The sequence below is a fragment of the Blennius ocellaris genome (genome assembly GCF_963422515.1).
Source record: "Blennius ocellaris genome assembly, chromosome: 18".
NCBI classification, from domain to species: Eukaryota; Metazoa; Chordata; class Actinopteri; order Blenniiformes; family Blenniidae; genus Blennius; species Blennius ocellaris.
The window spans coordinates 12,848,050-12,869,423 of record NC_137667.1 but is presented as its reverse complement, the minus strand read 5'-3'; the positions used below and the strand labels follow the sequence as shown (position 1 = coordinate 12,869,423).

Sequence of the window (21,374 nt, the reverse complement as noted above, 5' to 3'; positions counted from 1 at the left end):
TTTGTTATCCATTGGTACAACTTCTAATAGCTTCTTCTGAGTTAGGGTCAGAGGTTAGCTGTAACCGATCGGGGCTGACAGTGGTCAGTTTGAAGGACTGTCGTGGATGTGGATGGCTCACAGTTAACACACAGCATGCAGACATCCAGAGCTATTGGCAAAGGGGGCAATCATGAAGTACTACATATATACCACCTATCCCAATAATTAGCACAAACGTTTTTCCCTAAATGTTAGTATTTCTTTCAATTTAATGTTGTTGGTTGAGAAGAAGAAAAAACAAGACTCACAGGAGGCCAAACATGATAACTTGCCGAAAGTCATTAGTAACTTACAGCCACATCTGGATTGGGTGAAGTAAACCAAAGCACACAGAGAAAATGGAATTAGTTCAAAAATGTTTCCTCTTAAAAGCTGACTGATAGCACACACGTGTCCTCTCCCAAAACTCATACATTACATTTATTTGTGTTGCTGCTTGTATAGATTTAACCTCCTGAAGCAAGTGGCTCATATGAAGGAGAGCTGGTGCAACTGCGTTGCATTGGCTGACCACAACTGGGTGTCGATAAAGGAACAGCTGCGTCAGTGGAGGATCTACCGTCGGGGCTCAAAATGTCTGTGGAAGCTGCTCATGGACATTGACTCTGTTTTGCCTCCTCCTGGAACCTCTGTATTTCCACTGCATCAACTTTTGGGTTCTTCGAATGATTACCAGGTCAGTGTGTCTGCATGAGAAAGTTCAGTAACTAATGTTATTAGCTTTTTTTCCCTTCAATAATGACTTGAAAGTGTGTGAAATATATTGGAATTAAGTGAAGATGCTCAACACAAGCCCCATGTTTCCTATATATTTTTTTTTTCCTCAGCATGTGAACGAGTGTCTCGATCTGCACTATCCTGTGTACACTCAAACGCTGGAGGCTGGTAAACACTTGTGTGAAGCCATGACAGAGTCGGATTGTCAGAGTCGCCTGCAGTCAGAGCTTCGGGCCATCGAGGAGGCCTGGGAGCAAAGCTCCCAGATGAGAAAAAGGAGAGACCATGTTAACGCAACTGTACAGGTAAGACTCCCTTCGTCCTTATTTTCATGTTTGGTGGTAACTGTTATATCAGCTGTATTCACACATCATTAGAATCATCTTGTGTGGTTTACTGTACACTTCTCTGTATAAGTACTGACACATTCATTTCACCACTGGACAATAAAAGCCTAAAAAAACTAAATGGTTTCAACAGTATAGGCAATAAAACGTCACTAAACTTAATACAAATCTGCCAATTTAGTGTCAAAATGCAATGATTTAATCTTAATATCAGTCATATCTGCATACAGGGAAAGGTAAGGCTTTGGGACATTTTCAATATAAAAGCAATAGTTTGCTGGTCTTGTTTTAACTCTAAAAGTGACGTAGTATAGTTTTATTTTCTTTCATTGTCCAGAAGCAAGTTAGTTGTAGTTTATATGCAGCTGAATCAAAATACGTTTTTGTTTCATGTCAGGTATTATGATGTTGGCTGAGATGGAAAGGACGTCTATGAACATCTGAATAAACATATGAACATCTGAATAAACATTATATTTAAGTAATTCAACCATATTTTAGCCTGTAGAGGGCCACCTCTTTGAAATTACAAAGCCTGAAATAAGAGCATGAATTACTGTAACAGTATGAAGAATCTGCTTTGCATGACCCATATCCAGGATCTGATCCCATATACACACACACACACACACACACACACACACACACACACACACACACACACACACACACACACACACACACACACACACACACACACACACACACACACACACGCACACGACCGTTGGTGTGCAGGCCCAGCATTGAGCTCCCGCCAAGGGGGATCAAAGCGCGGCTCAAATCTCTTCATGATCTACATCCAGAGACAGCTGGTTACCAACGTCTGCCCCTTTCATTCCTTCACTGCCGTGCTGTTCAACCCCAGCTGACCAAATACCAGTAATAAAAAAGTGGCATTAATATCTTTTCGACACACATGAAATATGTTAAATCTCTATTTAATACCCTGTTTGTAGAGAAGGAAACATGCATCTGCATCGTTTTGGACTAATACTGATTAAAGGGTTCATACTCCAAATGGTGTGGATGACATTTTGGTTCAATCCTCCTGATTTGTTTTTGATCCGAGCTGTGCATCAACGTTGGTCTGAATTTTAGGTGGCCTTTGCTGCCTTGTGAGCTGTGGTTGATTATGACATACAGATTGTTTTGATGAGCACGGGGGTCAGTGAAAGTTGTGTTAACCCCTTTAAGCTTAACAGGAACCACGTGGGGAAAGGGAAATCCCTCTGAGCAACATGTCAAAGATCACACAGGATTGCATAAACACCAGTTGAAGTAACAACCAGCAGGAGAATGTTTCTATCACCATGTACTATAAAGCAGCAATGTGTTGCATTGCTTCACATGCATTTTAAATAGTTTACTGCTGGCTTTAGTTTCTCCTGTAATCCAGAATATAGATATTAGATATTTTGCAGTATTTTAGCACCCGGCTATACAGTTATGATAGCATCAGTATTTGATGTCAATGAATGAAGTGTTATGGTCATTTTCAGAAACAGAAAATGAAACCAGATACAAAAAAAAAAAGTACATTTATTGTTTGTGTGAATTACAAAATTACAAAATTGTTGAAATAAATGTTCTACATTTAATCATCAAAATCAATGTTCATGATATTTAAAACAAAGGACATTTGCTCCCCTTTACAACACACTGTTCTTTGCATCCAAGGGGAAATGGAAACAAATCGAAAGAAGGAAAATAGAGTTAATAAGTGATATTTGGAAACTCTAAATTAATTAAATCCTATCTGCAGAAACCAATTAACTGATTTTAATAATAGAAACAAATTTACTTCATGTCTGACATTTGAAAAACCTTTATTCATATCTTTTAAATGCCTAACAAAAAACTAATGGACAAGTCTCTAAGAAGCTCACATGAAAGCGAAATACACACATTATGATAGAAAAACCTTACAAATGGTTCACAAGCAGACTGGAGAACAGACCAACGCAAACCATTACAGCCACAGTATCAAGTGTATCAAGACAATAAAACATTGCACAAATAATGCAAACACAATCTGTCACAAGCATATAAATCAACACCATAAATGAAACAGATCAGTATGATAAGCCTTATATAATACAAGATATTAAGTTATTCTTAGCGTTTGTGTTTTGAATTGAGATATTTCCCAAGGTTGAGTCGATGCTGCATGCACATGTGAGTTTGAAACAAACCCCCGAGACCTCCTCTTTTTGTGTCCTACTGTCTCTTTAGATGTGGTCCACATGCCAGGATGGAATAAACAACATTGCGTCTGACCTGAGTGAGCTGATGTTGAAGAAACCAGACGAATCTCAGGAAGAGTCGTATATACAGGTGATTCAAAGATACTCCAAGGTGCAGTTTTCTATTTACCCTGATGGGCACGTCGGTTTGTCTCTGGACCATGAGAGCGGGGAACGAACCCGGGTTTGAAAGTGATTGTGGCCGAAGCAGTATTCAATGTAAAATCCCACCAGGTCTACAACACAGGTTGTGATGACTTAGTGAGATTTTACAAACCATGATTGAATAAAAGCTGCAGATTGTAGTAAAATAATAAAAAAAAAAATATGATTACCCTCCAGAGACTAACTTATTCTTAAATAATGCATTGTTAATAGAATATTGAAAGTTAATATGTTCAAATGGGTGACAGTGACACAACATGAGTCCCAGTCAATCATCAGAGCCTGATGGAAGAAAACCTGTGTGAGAAATGTCCAGAGTTTCCCCTCTCCTCGCAGTGTAGAGGGGTAATATAGTGACATTTTTAACTTCCTCCATCCCATTTGAGAGCCTCCGGGTTTGCCCCCCCCCCCCCCCCCCCCCCCTTTCCCTTATTTAATACCCCGATGCTTTCACTCCCCTCCCCCTTTTTTTTTATTTTTTTTACCCCTTCTACCCTCCCCCTGTCCCGTCCACAGCCCTTTAATCTGGATGGTCACTGTGAACACAAGCGAGAAAGCAGGCAGAGAAGTGTGAACACGCAACTTGTGGCCGGCGTTTCGACTGCGTGCTGAGCTGTGCATGTATGTGTGTGTTATGCAGGAGACGGAGCTCTCCCTGCAGCGTCTGTCCGGTGGGTTGAGGGAACTGGCCACCATGAAGACGGACCTGTCACAGTATGTCGCGGCCAGTGACTCGGCTCTGCTGGAGCAGCAGCTGGAGCAACTCCACGGCCAATGGGAAGAACTCTGCATGAAGGTGAGCACAGAAATTCCTCTTTTAATACGTCTCAGTACATCTGAATCGAGAGAGAAGTCTTAAAATATGATTATCATAGAGTGGGGGAGTTGCAGATGGGGCAGGTGGAGACAGAGGCTTTGGGGGGAGGGAGAGGGAAAGAAGGAGGGAAAAGTTGCTACTGGTGGTATCTTGGCGCTGACCAGCAGGACAAAGCCTTTACATACACACACACACACACACACACACACACACACACACACACGCACATTGATTTGAGAAAAGCATGTGCACGTTCATTGAGGGAAAACTAAATTTTCTTATTAACTTGGGAGCAATGTGTTTGTACAGGTCAAATCAACTTATTTTCTCACATCGCTCAACATTTTCCTTGTTTGCAGTTCATATGAATGCTTTGAACTGCTCACTGAAACGCTCCGAGTTTCTTTGTTATTAGTGAAAGTAGCTCCACTCCATAGGCTCAAATTCCTACAGTTAAGTCAGTTAAGCCTAAACACAAATGTGCTCTTGTTCATGAGAGAACAACGGTTGAAACATGCTATGGATGGTTTTGTCCGTTATGAGGGTTGTGGGGTAATTTGGTCTGTAATTGGGTCTCTAGTGAGTCAGAGTCGCTGCTCCCACCTGCTCCTGTCTTGGCAGGGCTTACTGGGATTCACAAGAGTAGTTGCAGCAGCCAGGATGTGCTGTTTACACATTGTTTATATGATCGGCATGAAAAACCGCTTCCTCTTCAATTTGTCCCAAACAACTGAAACAGTTTATGCCTGAATTTATCAATAAAATACATCCGTGTTTGCTATGTAGATATAGGATTTCACTCAGTCACAACAAAACCAACACCAAAATCAACCCAGATCTTTGAGATCACACCAAAGAGTTTAGATGTTTATTCATGCCTGACATGGCCGGGAGCTATGGATCTGAGCCACTGGAGTTCCTGCTGCATGGTTAACAGGTTGTAGGTGGGGGAAGCCACTGGAATGGTTTCAATGAGCAGATGGCTTGGCTGGGCTGCGGGGATCCAGGGGACGGACTCTATTGTTCCCTGGACATCACAAAGTCCTCTCGGAGTGACTGCAGCTGACAATGCACCTTAAATTTTCCACAGTCCTCAAGGCCCAGCAGCTTTAGTACATTAAAACCAAGGCAGGGCTCATTTAAATGAAATAAATGGCAGTGTGCAATAAAACATAGTTGATTTTAACATGCCCTGTGGGCATGCTAAGCCCTTTAACCTCAAAAAGATCAGCAGCTCCCCCTCAGCTGTTTAATGGGGTGTTTTCATGGCAGTAAGCTGTCATTAGTAAAATGGACCTTGTTAATTTTGTCCAATAGCTTGAGTCTCGTAGGGATTTCTTTCAATTCAGTGGATGAATGATTTCGATAGCGATTAAAAACCCACAATGATTCATTTCAACAAAAGAAAACACACTTTGTTGTATCAGGACATCTGCCACTCTATGGAACATCTACATTTATTGTTCTTTAGGATACAAAAACCCTTTATGACGTATCTAGTTGTATTAACCCGTTGCCTAAATAAGCTGAGAGCCTGCACATACTGCATTGTGTAATATAGTGTATGTGGGTCACAGTCTTTTCTGGATGCATACCACAGAGAGCATCATTATGAGCAATCCCGTTTCAAACTGAGCTGCTATTCATTGAAATCATTGTCATCCATTTTTTATGGTGTTTGTTTTCACACAGAACAGAATCTTTCTCTGCAAACACTGGTCGCAACTCGGTAAAAAAATTGGCCAAACTATTCTTTGAAAATAGGACATATTTGTAGGACCTGAATGTGTTTTATTTGGTTACGAATTCCAGACTTGTGATTTCTTTTGCCTCTCATCGTTAATTATTTGCAAGGCAACTGTTCATGTATTTCTAGTAATTGTTTTTAGGAACGTTTCACAGCCATCAAAGTATACAACAATATGCAAAGATGCTAAATGTCCCTTTTCCCTTATTACTCCCTCCTAGGTTTCATTGCGCAGGCAAGAAATCGCAGACCGGCTGAATGCCTGGACTATCTTCAACGACAAGAACAAAGAGTTTTGCGATTGGTTGACTCAGATGGAGAACAAGGTCTGCCACAGTGGAGATCTGAGCATCGAGGAAATGGTGGAGAAACTGAAAAAGGTACGAGGTTGTTGTCTTCCAGCTTTTGAATCAACATGTGATCACAAAAAAAAAACCCTGTGGTGAAATTCTCCGCCCCTATGCATAGACATACCTCCATGAGAATTGCTCTTGAAAAATCTTTTCTTATGAATAACGGTATATTCATCCATCGGTCAGTGAACTGAGAGCCCTTATGTAGGTGTGATTAGAATCCATACATGATCAATATGCATTATGCTGTTAATAACAGATGGTGGCCTGGAAAAGACGGGCTGCATGTCTTTTGTTCATACACAACAACCCTGCAAACCTTCTACATTATATATGACAGGCAACATAAGTGTATGTTTTAGGATCAATGAATTGGACTGTGAGGTGACTTTAGAAAATAGCCGTTTAGCCCTTTTGGCTAGAGATAATGCTGAACAGTAAAGAAATCATCAAAATGAAAGTTGAATAAATCATTTTTCTATCTGAGGTTATGATGAACTCATCTGAAATCCCATTGTCATGTGTTTCACCAGTAATTTCAAGCTACAGTATTCCACTTGCTCACTTTTCATCCAATTCATGTCTTTGTTGAGATGTCGCCCAAAATGGGAGATGAGTGGGCTGTAACATTTACTGCTTCTCCAGAAATGAACAAGGCACCGAAACGAAAACATATAACATCTAATTCTCTGGAAAAACTACATAATCCTGCATAATCCTTCGTAACATGTTCACAGGACTGCATGGAGGAAATCAACTTGTTCAGCGAGAACAAGAGCCACCTGAAGCACCTGGGGGAGCAGCTGCTGTTAGCCAGCGACGAGGCAAAGCAGACGCAGGTTCGCGGCTCCTTGCAAGATGTCAACCAGCACTGGCACAGCCTCTTCTGCCACATCGAAGCCAGGTGAGAGCCTCCACAGCTTTCACTGAGGCTGCACATTGGAAAAAGACGACACGCTTCAATCACTCGAGCAAATGACTAATTATGTCTTTATGCATTTTGGTTAATTATTTTCAAAGACCAGCTTGTCAGGTGGCGTTATGACAGTAAGAATGACAGTATGACAGTAACAGTGTGTGTGTGTGTGTGTGTGTGTGTGTGTGTGTGTGTGTGTGTGTGTGTGTGTGTGTGTGTGTGTGTGTGTGTGTGTGTGTGTGTGTGTGTGTGTGTGTGTGTGTGTGTGTGTGTGTGTGTGTGTGTGTGTGTGTGTGTGTGTGTGTGTGTGTGTGTGTGTGTGTGTGTACATAGTTCACAGATAATTAAGATTTGCTGAGTACAACACACACCAATTTCACATCATTATTGCCCTGCTCGAGCACCTTTCACAGCCTAACTGCTGGACTGTAAAAAACATAATTGAAGACTAAAAGGCTTTAACTGGACCCCCGTAATTAAACAGTAGCTTCGTCTCCATCCACCTGCTGTTGCATTAGCTATGCTCCGCAGCTGTCAGGAATACACAGCCTCTAATGTACAGACTGTAGAGGTTAAGCCACGGCTAGAGACTACAGAGACCCCCCCCCCAACAACCCTCCTATGACAGATGGGCAGTCATGATAAAGAGCAGAACATACAGACTTCAGTCACCCAGCCTACCCCCACCAATATCAGAGGAAAAAACTGTGCTTAAGTCTCAGACAACGCCATATGTCCCCAACTCTACATTGACTACCCCTCCCGATGAGGCCTGTCAGAAGGCGGACTTATGAAGGAGAGATGGTTGGGTGGGTTGAGTATTCAATGGGAGTGCCGGTATGTATTACTCTCACTTCTTAATGTGAGGTCCTCTCACTGCTTCATTTGTCTCTCGGGAAGTTGGTGTGCACTCTTGAAAATGCTTGAGTCCACATAAGGTCAACAAATTCTTGATGATTATCATCACTGTGAGTGGGCTACCAAATCTCTAATAACATATTAATGGTGGCAGTAAGGTTCCGTTCTCACCGAAAGCAGTGATGTAAATTGGCTTGGAAGCTGAATTAAGCACAATTTTACAGGAGTTGCATTTAAAAAAATTATTGTGGAGCTTTTTAAAAGCAAAATGCCTGCTAGACCTCTGAAGGAAAATCATGTATGTTTATACATTGCTGCAATGTTAGTTTTAAGCTGCATTCACGTCAATCATCACTTTATCTTTTAAGTTTAACCAATAATAGTAAAGCTGATGCATACTGTCCAAAAAAGGCCAAACATTTTTGTTAGAATATTTTAATGCAAACTGAATTTGATGTCAAAAGTAATAGAATTCACAGAGTGATGTAATGACAGTGAAAACAGTAAATGTCAGGTGGAGTTAAGCTCCTATGTAATGCGGAGCCCTCCTGTGGTCCGCTGTACTTTATCTCCGTCCACCGACCGTATATCCTCCCTCATCCTCCGGCTCTTTTCTGCTTGGTTTTTCTCCGTCCACTCTCCGCTTGTCCTCGTCCTGAGCCGGCACCCCTGACCGGGTTTTGTGCCTTTGTTTGGCCTCCGCATGAAGCTGCTGGCCTTTGTTAGCCTGTCAGAGGTGGGGAGGGAGTGAAAGGGAGAAAGGAGACTCATTAGTTGACTGGGATAGTTTGTGTGTGCAGAGCAGCGGAGTATTTTCTGGACAGGATTTATACTGAGAGTATTATGTCTGGATTACACGGCCATAAACATGAAGCCACATCAGCAGCACATACAGGCTCCCTCTGTACAGTACATTACCCTTCGCCATTCTATCCATTATCCCCCGCTCTGAGGCTTGCAAGTATTTATGGTTTCTTGGCTTGAGGCACCAACTTTGTGGTACAAAATACAACAACAATCCCACGACACTATTCTTCAGTTTCTTGTTTTTAAATCCAGCTTTTCAAAAACAACATACGACATTCATACATATAAAACTAAAGAATTGTGAATTTTGATCAAGTAGGAGTGTTGTATTTTTGGTATTTGTAGTGGAGAGCAATCTTTAATATAACCAAATCTATAGTCCAAGAAAAACTAAACATAGTCAGTGGATGCATGACGTTATAATTATAGCATGATGAGGATTCATCTCAAGGTGGAACATTTTACAGTGGCTCATATAGTATATGTAGATTTGTTTCTTTCATTAGATTAGCCAAGTTCTTAGTAGTACTCGTAAGGGCATATAGGGAATAATTTCTTGAAATCCAGTAAAAAAAACGTATTGCATTTCATAATTATTTGAGGCCGGAATTACAATTTGTATTAGAATTTTATTAAAATCCCGTATTGTTGGGCAGTGTTTTAAATTAACTTGTTGTTCAAGCCATTGTCTGATTGGCTACAATTCCACAGAATTTTTGTTTACTGTGTGACGAGCACCTTCAGCGGCTGGTAATCCATGTAAGCTGTCCCACTGTCGGTTAATAGTAAAGGTCGACTGTATCGATAGCAGCTGTGATATGTTAGCTGGAATATAGCTTTCTGTCAACTCTTTTGTTGTGCTTTCTTTCATATTTTTCTTTTTCTTTGATGCATCAGGTATCCAGATTATAAAGCATCATCAGACTGACCCACACAGCTCAGCTTATGTATCACAGAATCACCTTAGGATGAAAAACATTAACTAAGATTAAAAATATTTAGTCTTGAAAATATATATATATGTATTTTCAAGTGTCATGAAGAGTCCACTATAAACGGTTGTCCTGAATACTGTGGATTTTACAAAGGAGGACTAAAGATTAAAGCAGGTTTCATTTGAACAGATTTAAAGCACCTCACTCGTTCACACACTCTCTCATCTAAAGCCGCCTGAATGTCCGACATCTGCTGGGATCTTTTCATGCAGTCTGAAGCTCGGCGCTTCCACTCATGGCTGTTTTTTCAGAGCTTATTATTTTAGTGGAGAGCGTCTCCCTCTCGGCCCTGACAGGCTCCGCTGGACCTCGACAGCAAAGGAAGGATCAAATGGGGAAATTAACTCAAACTTCCAAATGGGGCACACTTCAGGCTTTTAAGCCTCCGAAAAGAGCTTTTATTGTCCCTGTGCGTTGCTATGACGCCAGTCAATGTGGCGCAGTGTGTGTGCGTGTGCGTGTGTGTGTGTGCGTGTGCGTGTGCGTGTGCGTGTGCGTGTGTGTGTGCGTGTGTGTGTGTGTGTGTGTGTGTGTGTGTGTGTGTGTGTGTGTGTGTGTGTGTGTGTGTGTGTGTGTGTGTGTGTGTGTGTGTGTGGTCAGTTGCTATGGTGACTTTGAAGGGTCCTGTAAGAGATACCTGAGAGGGCTTTGGGTTAGCAGATACCTGAACTTTCTTTCTTTCTTGCTCTCTCTTTTTGTCATTTTTTGTTAACAACTCAATTTTCTTGTGTATTTATTACAAACTTCTTCCATTTTGTTTGCAAATTTAGCTTTTTCCTGTTGTTGATACCAACAGTAAATGAACACACATTATATTAACATACATGACACATCCCCTCAATGTGGCTTGGTCCATGTTCAGCGAGTTCCATAAAGTTTATAAAGCAGTGCGAGTGTCTGTGTGCCTTCAGGGTGAAGAAGCTGAAGGAGACTCTGGTGACGGTGCAGCAGCTGGACAAGAACATGAGTAACCTCCGCTCATGGCTTTCCCGCATCGAGGCTGAGCTCTCCAGACCCATCACGTACAGCGTCTGTCACGAGCAGGAGATCCAGAAGAGGCTGGCCGAGCAGCAGGTAAACACACGCTCAGCTTCTCTACTCCTAAATACAGTAAACAAATATTTGAAGGTTTTTTTCAGTAGGCTCTTTAATGTAACTATTTAGTTGCTGTTGTTTTTTGCGTCTCTGTCACTCCCTCTCACTCTTTGTCTCTGTTTATCATTAATTATTCACATCTGTTCTTTGTTTAATTTTGGGAGAGGAGGACTCATACTGCACGTCACTGTCCTGTGTCTGTGTGCTGATGTTTAGGACATGAGGTGTGTGTTATCTCCTGAACGACTGCAATGCCTGCCTTTCTGTGTGTCAAGGATCTGCAGAGGGACATCGAGCAGCACACGGACGGCGTCGCATCAGTGCTCAACCTGTGCGATGTTCTGCTGCGGGATGAAGATGCTGCCGGTGGCACCGAGGCGGAGAGCGACTCCCTGCAGGAAACGAGCCGCAGCCTAGACCAGCGCTGGAGGACCATCTGTGCCATGGCTCTGGACAGGAGGCTCAGGTAGGAGTGACAAGAACTTCTTCTGGTGGTATTTGTTATTCTACTGGAGGACCTGTTCAGCAAGCTCTCACAAATTGAAATATTGTGTGCCAATATTTTGGGGGATTCATCCTCATCCCATTAAAAATCATTCTATATCTGTTTTATATGTTCTTTCAGATTTTTTTTTTTAACTGTTTGATGCAACTTCAACTTTGTCTCTACTTGCAGGATCGAAGAAACTTGGACACTGTGGTGCAAATTCCTCAATGACTACTCCCGCTTCGAGGATTGGCTCAAGATGGCCGAGCGAACCGCTGCCAACCCCAACTCTGCAGACGTCCTTTTTACTGCCGCCAAAGAGGAGCTCAAGAAGTTTGAGGTCAGTCGTGAGTTTGACAGAAGCTATGTCTTGTTAGTTTCTTTTTTGCACAGCCAAAACAGTGGGAAAGTGATCACTTAAATAGCTCACAAAAATCATTATTGCATGGGAATTAAATATTGTTTGACAATGTAATTATTATTTAAATGTGTTTGTTATTCATATTTTTTCTTAGAATTGGTACAGCATAATTCATGTATTAAAAAAGTAATTGTGTAATCAGTTATTAGTTTTGGATTCCTCCCTTCTCTAAAGGCACTTTTGTCTGGATAATTGGTGACTTTGCTGCTCGGTGTCAGTGTATTTGGTTTTCACTGACCAGTCGTTGTTTCTCTCTCTCCTCTTCAGGGTTTCCAAAGGCAGGTTCACGAGCGACTGACTCAGCTGGAGCTGGTGAACAATCAGTACCGTCGCCTGGCCCGAGAGAACCGAACTGACCGGGCCAGCCAGCTCAGAGCCATGGTCCATGAAGGCAACAGAAGGTGGGATGCCCTGCATCGCAGAGTGGCTGCAATCCTCCGCAGGCTCAAGGTATGGCAAGAGACAGACACAGAGAAGGAAGTGACTTTTACAGCATCAATAAAAACCTCTAATGAAAAAGCTAAATGGCCCTTTTAATGACTTTACAGTTTCCATACAAAGTAAAGTCATAGAAAGTTAAGTGTAGTTAAGTGTTAACATCTGAAATAGTTAAATGAATGGTGGAGTTCTTTCTTTTTAAATTTATTCTGATATCCTGCCTTCACTTTGTCTTTTAAAATGCTTGGTGACAAATTCAGTATGATGAGATTCGCTATTCGTGACTTTATTGCTTTTTTTTATTTTAAATTGACCGTTAAAGCAAAGAAAGAAACTGCTTGAATATCAATCTGTCATCTTTTTTCCTCACAGCATTTCACCGGCCAGAGGGAGGAGTTTGAAGGCCTCAGGGAAAGCATGCTGGTGTGGCTGACCCAGCTCGACCTGCAGCTGACCAACGTGGAACACTTTTCTGAGAGTGACGTCCATCAGAAGATCCAGCAGCTCAATGTGAGGCACAGCTCCCACACAAACACTTCTTTATAGAAACCATCCACGGTCTCATTTAACTGAACAAACACTTTTTGAAAGGTTTAATGTGGTAAAATAATAATTTTCCTATTAAGCTTAAAATATCTTGTGGAAAAACCTATTTCAGCTGGGAGAATAACAGTACTCGCTTCTTAAGAACGTTCAGTTTCTGTGGCGGTTTCTCTTCCAGTTCACTTACTGGATCCTTGTTGTGTTACCATTAGCAGGCACATGTTGTTTCTTTTGGGTTTCCCTCACTCGGCCTCTGTTTGTTCAACCATCCAACCCTCTTCCTGCAGAGTTTCCAGAAGGAGATCACCCTGAACACGGAACGTATTGACGGACTGATAGTGTTTGGAGAGGGTCTGATCCAGAAGAGCTCGCCGCAGGACGCAGCGCTGATAGAGGACGAGCTGGAGGAGCTGCACTCCTACTGCCAGGAGGTTTTCAGCAGACTGGTCCGCTTCCACCAACGCCTCAGTCAACCCACAGTGAGCTGAATCACGCACATTTTCACTTCCTGGATTACATTACATTCAGTGTCCAACTAAGTTCACGCACCTGCTTGTGCTGTGTAGAAGTCATGACATATTTGAACTACTTTCTTGCGTTTTATTCTGATCCAAGATGGTTAGGAAAGGAATTTAGAAGTTAAGACCCACCACGTAGAAAAGATTATTTAAAGACTCCTGCCTGAAAATATCAACTTTGCAATAGCTTTTATTTCTACAGCATTGATTACAACACAGGACATGGCACCTTATGCTAAAATAACTTAAATTAAATGCATAGGCATGCATAGGCAAGCACTGACAAATAGAGATCGAACAACAGAAAATATCTCTCTTTGTCGAACAAAGAAGAAAAAGAACTATGTTAACTGCATGAGACCTCCAGCAGGATCAAACACCAGTTTTGTGTGGCTGGCATTTAAAAAGAGAGAACAGAGTGGGGTAAAAAAAATCAATGATTAACAGAATGCCTGCTAATGGCACCAGCAACCACAGATAAGGAGCCTGTAGCGTCACAGTGAGGGAAGAAAACTTCAGGAAGCTTAGAAGAGAGTTTACATATGATTGTTTGAAGAGATAAAAGAGAGGTTGCATTATTTATAGTCCCATTAGCAATTTAAAACAATAAGCAAACTAAGAAAGTAGTGACATTAAAAAGCCGCAACCATATACTTTATAAAAGCAAAATGAAAACCCTCATGCTGGAACCACAGATTGTGTTAAACCTTTAAACCTGATACATGTTATAACTTTAATAAGCCAGCAGTCTGAGAACAAAATGCTGTGCTGGGATGATATGGTATTAACAGCTCTCTTGGATGTGGAGCTTGGTTGTTCAGAACTTCATATATAAAGAAAACATCTTTGAAATGATTTATGTATTTCACAAGGAAGCCACTGAATGTACAAATGAGACTGCTATAATGCTGTACTCAGACTGAGTGCTTTCCACTTCTTTTCAAAAGACAATTAAAGAAGATCCAGAGCTCTCAAGTACCACCTTCTCTCTGGAGTCAAGCTTGGAGCTGATTGGCCGGCCGCTGCTGGGGCGGGGCTTGGGAAGCCTCCCGGCCACGCCCATTCACCTGCTGGCCTCCCCTCTGGAGCGTTCAGGACGTGAGACGCCGATGAGCGTGGAGTCCCTGCCTCTGGAGTGGGATCACACCGGAGACGTTGGAGGGTCATCGTCACATGAGGATGATGAGGAGGAAGACCACGAAGACGAAGGAGCTTATTTCTGTGCACTCTCAGGTACATTTATTAAGCCTGATTCCTCCACAAGTTTGTCTGTCCCCCAAAAAGTCCACATAGGATTTATTTCATGAGAAAGAGAGGCAGAATATTACAGTAAAACAGTAATTACAATGTAACTATTAAAAACTAAAGATAATATTAAATAATATTTTGGTCAGTTAAAGTTTAATTCATTAGGTTTTTTGCAAAGTGAACCTACAACATATAAAGTACCATGTTTCCATTACAACCAGCCAACATAAACTCGTCATGAGGAACAGTTTCATTGTATAGAAAAGAGCGAGAGGAAACCTAAACTGGCTCAGGAAGAACCTACAAACTCATCAGAAATACAGTCCTGTCAGTCAGCAGGTTTGCATGAGGGATTTTGTTTTGCTGTGAGACATTAACACAACCACTGCTCATGGGAAAAAAAGTTAATCAAAGGTAGATTAGCTGTCATAGTATCCTTAATAAATGGTGCTCCACAAAACTGCATTAAACAATACCAGAACCATATTACAATTTAGTGACATTAAACATATATCAATATATGATTTGTATAGGTTCCTAACACACTGCCAACGCAAATTAAATGAATTACCTTCTACTAAAATCCATAAATCATGTTGTGTAATGTCTATCCACAATTAAAAAATTCAAAAAATACAATTAAAAACTTTTTTCAATCATAACATCCATGAATTATACAACCAGTTGGTCATCATCTCTGAATTTACTGATTATACTTAATGGATATTTCTAGTGAGACAAGCAAATCAAATCCAATCATTTCTCTCTCATGGGCGCAAATTATAACATCGACTTTACATAGTGACACACATACACACACACACACACACACACACACACACACACACACACACACACACACACGCACACACACACACGCACACACACACACTTGTAAAACTGCAGCCATCTCCATGTGACTACTCTCTCCTCCCAGAGTTAACTGAGAGGCAGGAGGAGTTTGTCGATGCTCCGGACGCCCTCCAAGCCTCCTCACTGGGTAGGCTCAGAAACATCTTCACCCTCTGCTTTAATAAATCCACCTAAAGCGCCGCTCGATGCTCGGCTCTCTGCGACCTTTCGGCTAAAGTACATAACTTTGCTCATGCATCATCCTCATCTAACTGCTCATTGAGCTGTTGCTGCACTTCTGCACATGCGGTTTGGAAAAATCCTCCCTTTCAGTTTATTTTGAGCACAATCACTGGTTAAAAGCAAACTTTGTTTTGTAGCTGGTTTTTTTTTTTTTTTTTATCAAACCTTCTTTGTGGTAATTGAGTCCCATTTATTCTTTGTTTTTGATGGCACTTACTTATGGTTTATTGATGTTCTTCATCTGTTTTATTTATTTAAGGATTTTCACCTCATCTGCCTTTGCTTGGCATTGCTCTCCACTCCTTCGCTGACTTTTGGAGTAGTGTGTATTCTTTTGCAGGATTTGCCACAGTATTGAAACCTGCAGTGTAGTTTTTGGAGTAACACTGATAGAAAGCAACACTTTTAGCAGACCACTCAGAACCTTTCTGTAACTTCAAGTGGCTGTTTTAAAAAGGCTCTTTACTGTAATTTCAACAGGAAGACATACGTTATTCATTCATTTGAAAGGAGAAGGTGTTGAAGTTCGTAGCTGCTTGGGTCTTGCTGTAATTTCTTTGTCGCTTCCCAGAAACGTAAAAAACATTATTTTCTTGTTAGGGTGATTTGTGCTTGGGTGGCATTATTACTTGGTTTGATTTATGAGCTGTTTAAGATGAAATTAAATCTGCATAAAAGTCCAAATGCTGCATCTTGGGAGTTTCCATCACTGATTACCACAAATGAGACTGAGCTGATTCCGGTGATGTGCCTGATGCAGCAGTAAGTGAAGATGAAAACTCCCATGAAGAAGAATAAATACTCTGTACTTAAAACCTGGATTTTTCTATCGGTGGTTCGTCATCAGAGCATGAGTTTAGAAGATTTTACACCTACGTGGGACGTTTTGGATTCATTTGTGATGAGCAGGCTCATACCAAGCTAATTTGGGGGTTTGTGTTCCAGTCCCAAGCAGGTCGATGGTTGTACGCGAGTCTCCAAGATGGCGTCCATCTGGAGAAACTGACGGCCAGACCGAAGCTCCGCTGACACTCACCAGCACTCCTCTGAAGCCAGGCTACGTACGTCTGAAATGTCTCTCGCCAGCACTGTTAATTCCTGTGGAGAATTAAAAGTTGTAAACACATTTTTCAACTCTGTTTGTTGTGTTTGCAGCTGCGCCTCATGTCGCAGTGCAGCGGCAGCATCGAGAACATTAAGAGACTCTCGCTGATGCTGGATGACGAGGAGCAGCCGGAGGACTTTGGTTTGACGGGACTGACGGCATCAGACAAACAATCAGGTGAGAGCACCTCGGACATCATGTCTGCAACTACTGTTACTCTGCTTCAGTCTGACAAGTAGAAGCAGTGTTTGGTAGAAAATCCAACAATCTCAAAAAGAACCAGTGTGTCAGTTACTTATTCACTAGCAGACATTTATTTAAAATATACATAAATATAAATTATATAGTAAACTTTTCAGACCAACTGACTAACATTTCCTGACAAATTAAAAAAAATTTAGTTTTATCTCTTAAAAGGAGAAACACTTTATGCAGTTATCATAGCAGCAGTATATGCCATCTGATGAGCTGGATACTCGCGTATCTTCATGTAAACGGCATACAGCTGTAGTCGATTACCATTATCTGACATGTAGTCGAGCCGTATTATACATTATAAACAGCAGTTCATGTCTGGAGTTTGTGTTTTGCTTTCAGGTGTGATTGAACGCTGGGAGCTCCTCCAGGCTCAGTCCGGCCACATCCATCCAGACAGCCCTCAGGAGCCTCCGTCGCTCCAGGCTCACCTCCATGACATCACTTCCTGGTTAGAGACCGTGACGCTGGGGCTGAACCGCCTGCAGCAGTCCGACCCAGCAGCCAGTATCCAGGACATGGAGGCCAGAGCCAAAGAGCTGAAGGTAAGATTTAATTCCATGTATAGCCGACTCAGCGAGGGAGGTTTGTGACAACCTCTTAAACTAACGTGAGTCAACTCAGAAGAGACCACAACATTAAAGTTGAACAAATTTAGCCAAACTGTATTTCACTGAAAAAAATATTACGACATCCAACATAGGAACATTGCACTTATGTGGTTTGGACTCAGCCTTCCAGGTGGGAATGGTAGGATTGTTGTTCCAAAGGCTAAAAATTATTACATTTTAGGGTTAATTATTTGATACGCATCAAAACTGAAATTACAGACCTACTCTTAAGCAATAAAGCATTCTCCAGATGTCCAGATTTAGGTTTCACAAAAACCCACACACTCATAAAATATAATAAAACTATTTAGCGATTATTGTAGAAGTGCATGAATCATTGTACGGCCAGCAAACGTTGCTCACATTGTAACCGTTAAGCTTCTGAGGCCTTCCAGAAGTTCTGTCTTAAATCAGGCTGGCGTGTTACTTTTTGCAGGAGATGCAGAAGAGTTTTACACGCTACAAATCTGTCATGCTGTCAGTCAACCTGCGGACCGATGAGGCTCCGGAGCTGCAGGACAGGCTGACAAGTGTGAACAGAGACTGGAGCAGAGCGTGCACCAGCCTCCAGCAGTGGGACACCAGTCTGAGGAAGACGCTGGTGCGCTGCCAGGTGACGAAGACTATTCATTGTACTCATTCTGCTTCAAGTGGGGGCTTTCTGTATTCAGGCAGGAAAAAAAAGTATTGGTCAGATTTCAGCAACGGGGAAACGTTGCCCACGTTGTAACTCATGGATGTTGACTTCCTCCATGCAGGAGTTTCATGAAACGCTCCACTCTCTGCTGCTGTGGTTAGCGCATGCAGACAGCAGACGCTACGCCGTGGACATCAGCCACCCCGACACAACTGTCACCGCTCTGCAGCAACACAGGAACACACTCACTGTAAGGATAAGATTGTTTCATACCTTTAATGGCTGTTCAACGTTGTTTAGTGGGAGAGGTTAGAAATACAGTTAGAATAGTTTACATTGACAAACTGAACAACTTTCATGAAAATGAGTGAAAAACATAAACGTTTGTTTATTTATTTATTCATTCGTTTGTTTGTTTATGTATTTATTTATTTATTTATAATGGCCTCTAGATTTTCCTGATCGGCTGTGTTCCAAAAGAATGAAAGCTAGCAAGTTGAACAGATTTTTTTTAAGATACATAGACACACAATGAATGAAATATGTAGAATTTGCCCGGGACTTATGTAACTCACTAATTGATGTGTTCTGTGGTCCTCTGTGATGTGTGTGCTGCATGGATGACGTACTTTACGTACAATTGGCAAAACAGCGTTGTTTTGCCAATTGTACGTAAAGTACGTCATCCATGCAGCACTTGATATGATAAAATGGAGACAAGACTGAAAACTGAAGCTTTAGTGCAGTTATGTGTGTGTGTGTGTGTGTGTGTGTGTGTGTGTGTGTGTGTGTGTGTGTGTGTGTGTGTGTGTGTGTGTGTGTGTGTGTGTGTGTGTGTGTGTGTGTGTGTGTGTGTGTGTGTGTGTGTGTGTGTGTGTGTGTGTGTGTGTGTGTGTGTGCGTGCGTGCGTGCGTGCGTGCGTGCGTGCGTGCGTGCGTGTGTGCGTGTGTCAGACTCGATGCATTCCCTCACATCTGAGGAGCGAAACTATAACGATGACTGATCTCTTCTCTGATGGTCACCATGTTTGTTGTTTGGGACCCCCAGGAGCTGCAGGACGAGCTGCAGAGCCGGAAGACCCAGCAGGCTTCACTCCAGGCCCTGTGGTCTCAGCTCCAGCCCGAGGATGGAGGGGAGGAGGGCCAGGAGGCCCAGGAGAAGCTCCACGTGACGGGCACCAAGCTGAAGCTCCTCCTGAGACAGGTGGACCAGGACCTCAGCACCCTGCAACAGCGCCTGGTGAACTTTATAAAAAAAAAATAATGTGTTGTTTTCTAACTGTATGTTGTATTGAAAAAGATCAAACTGAATGAATTCCTCTTCGTTCAGGATTGTGAATCGGCATCAGCTGTCCAAAACACCTCCGCAGATCCTTCTCAGGAGGCCGAACACTCAAAGACGGCTTCTTCCCCTCAGAGGTACGTACCAAATACACATTTTGACCTTTATTGATACAGTGGGTGTTTTTAAATTAGACTTTGCCGATGGCCACACACAGTGAAGGCTGCATATTTTTCAGACACTCCCAGAGATTGTTGCCATTTGAATTTCCTGTCTGTGCTTGATGTGTCGCGCAGAGAAAGGAGGGACTCGTCCCCACCTCGATCCTTCTTCTACCGGGTGCTGCGCGCCGCCTTCCCCCTTCACCTCCTCCTGCTGCTCCTGCTGCTCATCCCCTGTCTGATTCCCATGTCGGAGAACGACGCCAGCTGTACCGTCACCAACAACTTCGCCCGCTCCTTCTACCCCATGTTGCGCTACACCAACGGGCCGCCGCCTACCTGAATGCACCACCCGTCGACTACAAAGTTTAATGTACAGAAAACTCAGACAAACACGGGCCAGATTTTTCTTGCACTATAATATTTTGACAAATATCACAGATTTTTATCTCCCAAAGTCCACAAATTGTATCAAAGTGTTTGGTTCTGAAGAGTTGATCTCACAGCTAAGTTAATTTTGTCTCTCGTTAAAAAAAACACATTATATTAACCAGCCAGTAACACTGGACACCATCTTGAAACATTTGAAAAATGATTTTTTTCTAGTCTTTAATATAGAGCTATACAGCAACAGGTAAGATCAGTCAGTAATTTTATGTCATTGAATGACAAGAGAACCAGCTAACGTATTCCAGCTGAGTGCAGTGGATTATAAGAGTGTGTTGATTTATCATGCACCTCACTATTTAGTTTTTACTGCTACATTAGTGAATTTCTACTAACAAAGTCACTACTTTGCTTCAGATTTTTTTGTTTTTTAATTCATATTACCATTGTCACTGAGCTCTGTACTATTTAGATTTGCATCGTAATACAGGTGCATTTGAAGAAAAAAAATTAGAATATCATTAAAATGTTGATTTGTCAGTTATTTCTACACTCATTATATTATAGGAATGACAATGCCCTGTATTTAATATTTCCAACACTTATGAGCTAAAATAAAAAAAAAAAGATATATATAATATGAAAAACCCATCAATTAGTTCAAATTATGTAGAATAAATGGAAAAGTATATGTAAGTTTCACAGCTTTGACTGAATTACATGAATGACGTTTTCAATTCTAGTTTTTTTGAGATGCACCTGTATTTATTTACTTTATATGAGCATTTCCTTTTGCCTGTTAGACTGAACTCACTATTTTTATAACAAAAGACACTGGATGAATTTGAATGTATTGTGTTAAAGGCCAACAGAAGAAAAAGTCATTTTTGTACGTGCATATTCATATTTTTGTAGTTTTGAGTAGATTGTGAGCAGAAAAGTCCAAATTTCCTGATGCACTGTTTAAACGTTAGATTTAGGTGAATGTTTATGTACAGATTGTTTTAATATAATGCTTTATTTATAACTTCAAAGGGTGGATTTATGGTCAAGAGGTTTTGGTAGTAAATAATAATTGTCTC

General features: G+C 41.6%; 1 protein-coding gene across 12 annotated transcripts in view; it reads left to right on the top strand.

Moving 5' to 3' along the window:
* The window catches only part of syne2a (spectrin repeat containing, nuclear envelope 2a), an 86,447-nt gene extending 65,073 nt beyond the window's left edge, over window positions 1-21,374 (top strand). For 11 of the 12 annotated variants that reach the window (XM_080513877.1, XM_080513882.1, XM_080513875.1 and 8 more), the window contains 22 exons: window positions 487-718; window positions 870-1,064; window positions 3,342-3,443; window positions 4,158-4,313; window positions 6,303-6,461; window positions 7,172-7,338; window positions 10,922-11,084; window positions 11,381-11,571; window positions 11,782-11,932; window positions 12,281-12,463; window positions 12,824-12,961; window positions 13,282-13,473; window positions 14,460-14,745; window positions 15,698-15,760; window positions 16,801-16,916; window positions 17,011-17,137; window positions 17,558-17,760; window positions 18,263-18,439; window positions 18,585-18,713; window positions 19,511-19,702; window positions 19,793-19,881; window positions 20,041-21,374. In XM_080513877.1, coding sequence (XP_080370003.1) covers window positions 487-718; window positions 870-1,064; window positions 3,342-3,443; window positions 4,158-4,313; window positions 6,303-6,461; window positions 7,172-7,338; window positions 10,922-11,084; window positions 11,381-11,571; window positions 11,782-11,932; window positions 12,281-12,463; window positions 12,824-12,961; window positions 13,282-13,473; window positions 14,460-14,745; window positions 15,698-15,760; window positions 16,801-16,916; window positions 17,011-17,137; window positions 17,558-17,760; window positions 18,263-18,439; window positions 18,585-18,713; window positions 19,511-19,702; window positions 19,793-19,881; window positions 20,041-20,248 — 3,619 coding nt within the window. In that variant the 3' untranslated portion in view covers window positions 20,249-21,374. The remainder of the gene's footprint in view (window positions 1-486; window positions 719-869; window positions 1,065-3,341; window positions 3,444-4,157; window positions 4,314-6,302; window positions 6,462-7,171; window positions 7,339-10,921; window positions 11,085-11,380; window positions 11,572-11,781; window positions 11,933-12,280; window positions 12,464-12,823; window positions 12,962-13,281; window positions 13,474-14,459; window positions 14,746-15,697; window positions 15,761-16,800; window positions 16,917-17,010; window positions 17,138-17,557; window positions 17,761-18,262; window positions 18,440-18,584; window positions 18,714-19,510; window positions 19,703-19,792; window positions 19,882-20,040) is intronic. The other variant, XM_080513881.1, reaches the window with a different exon arrangement.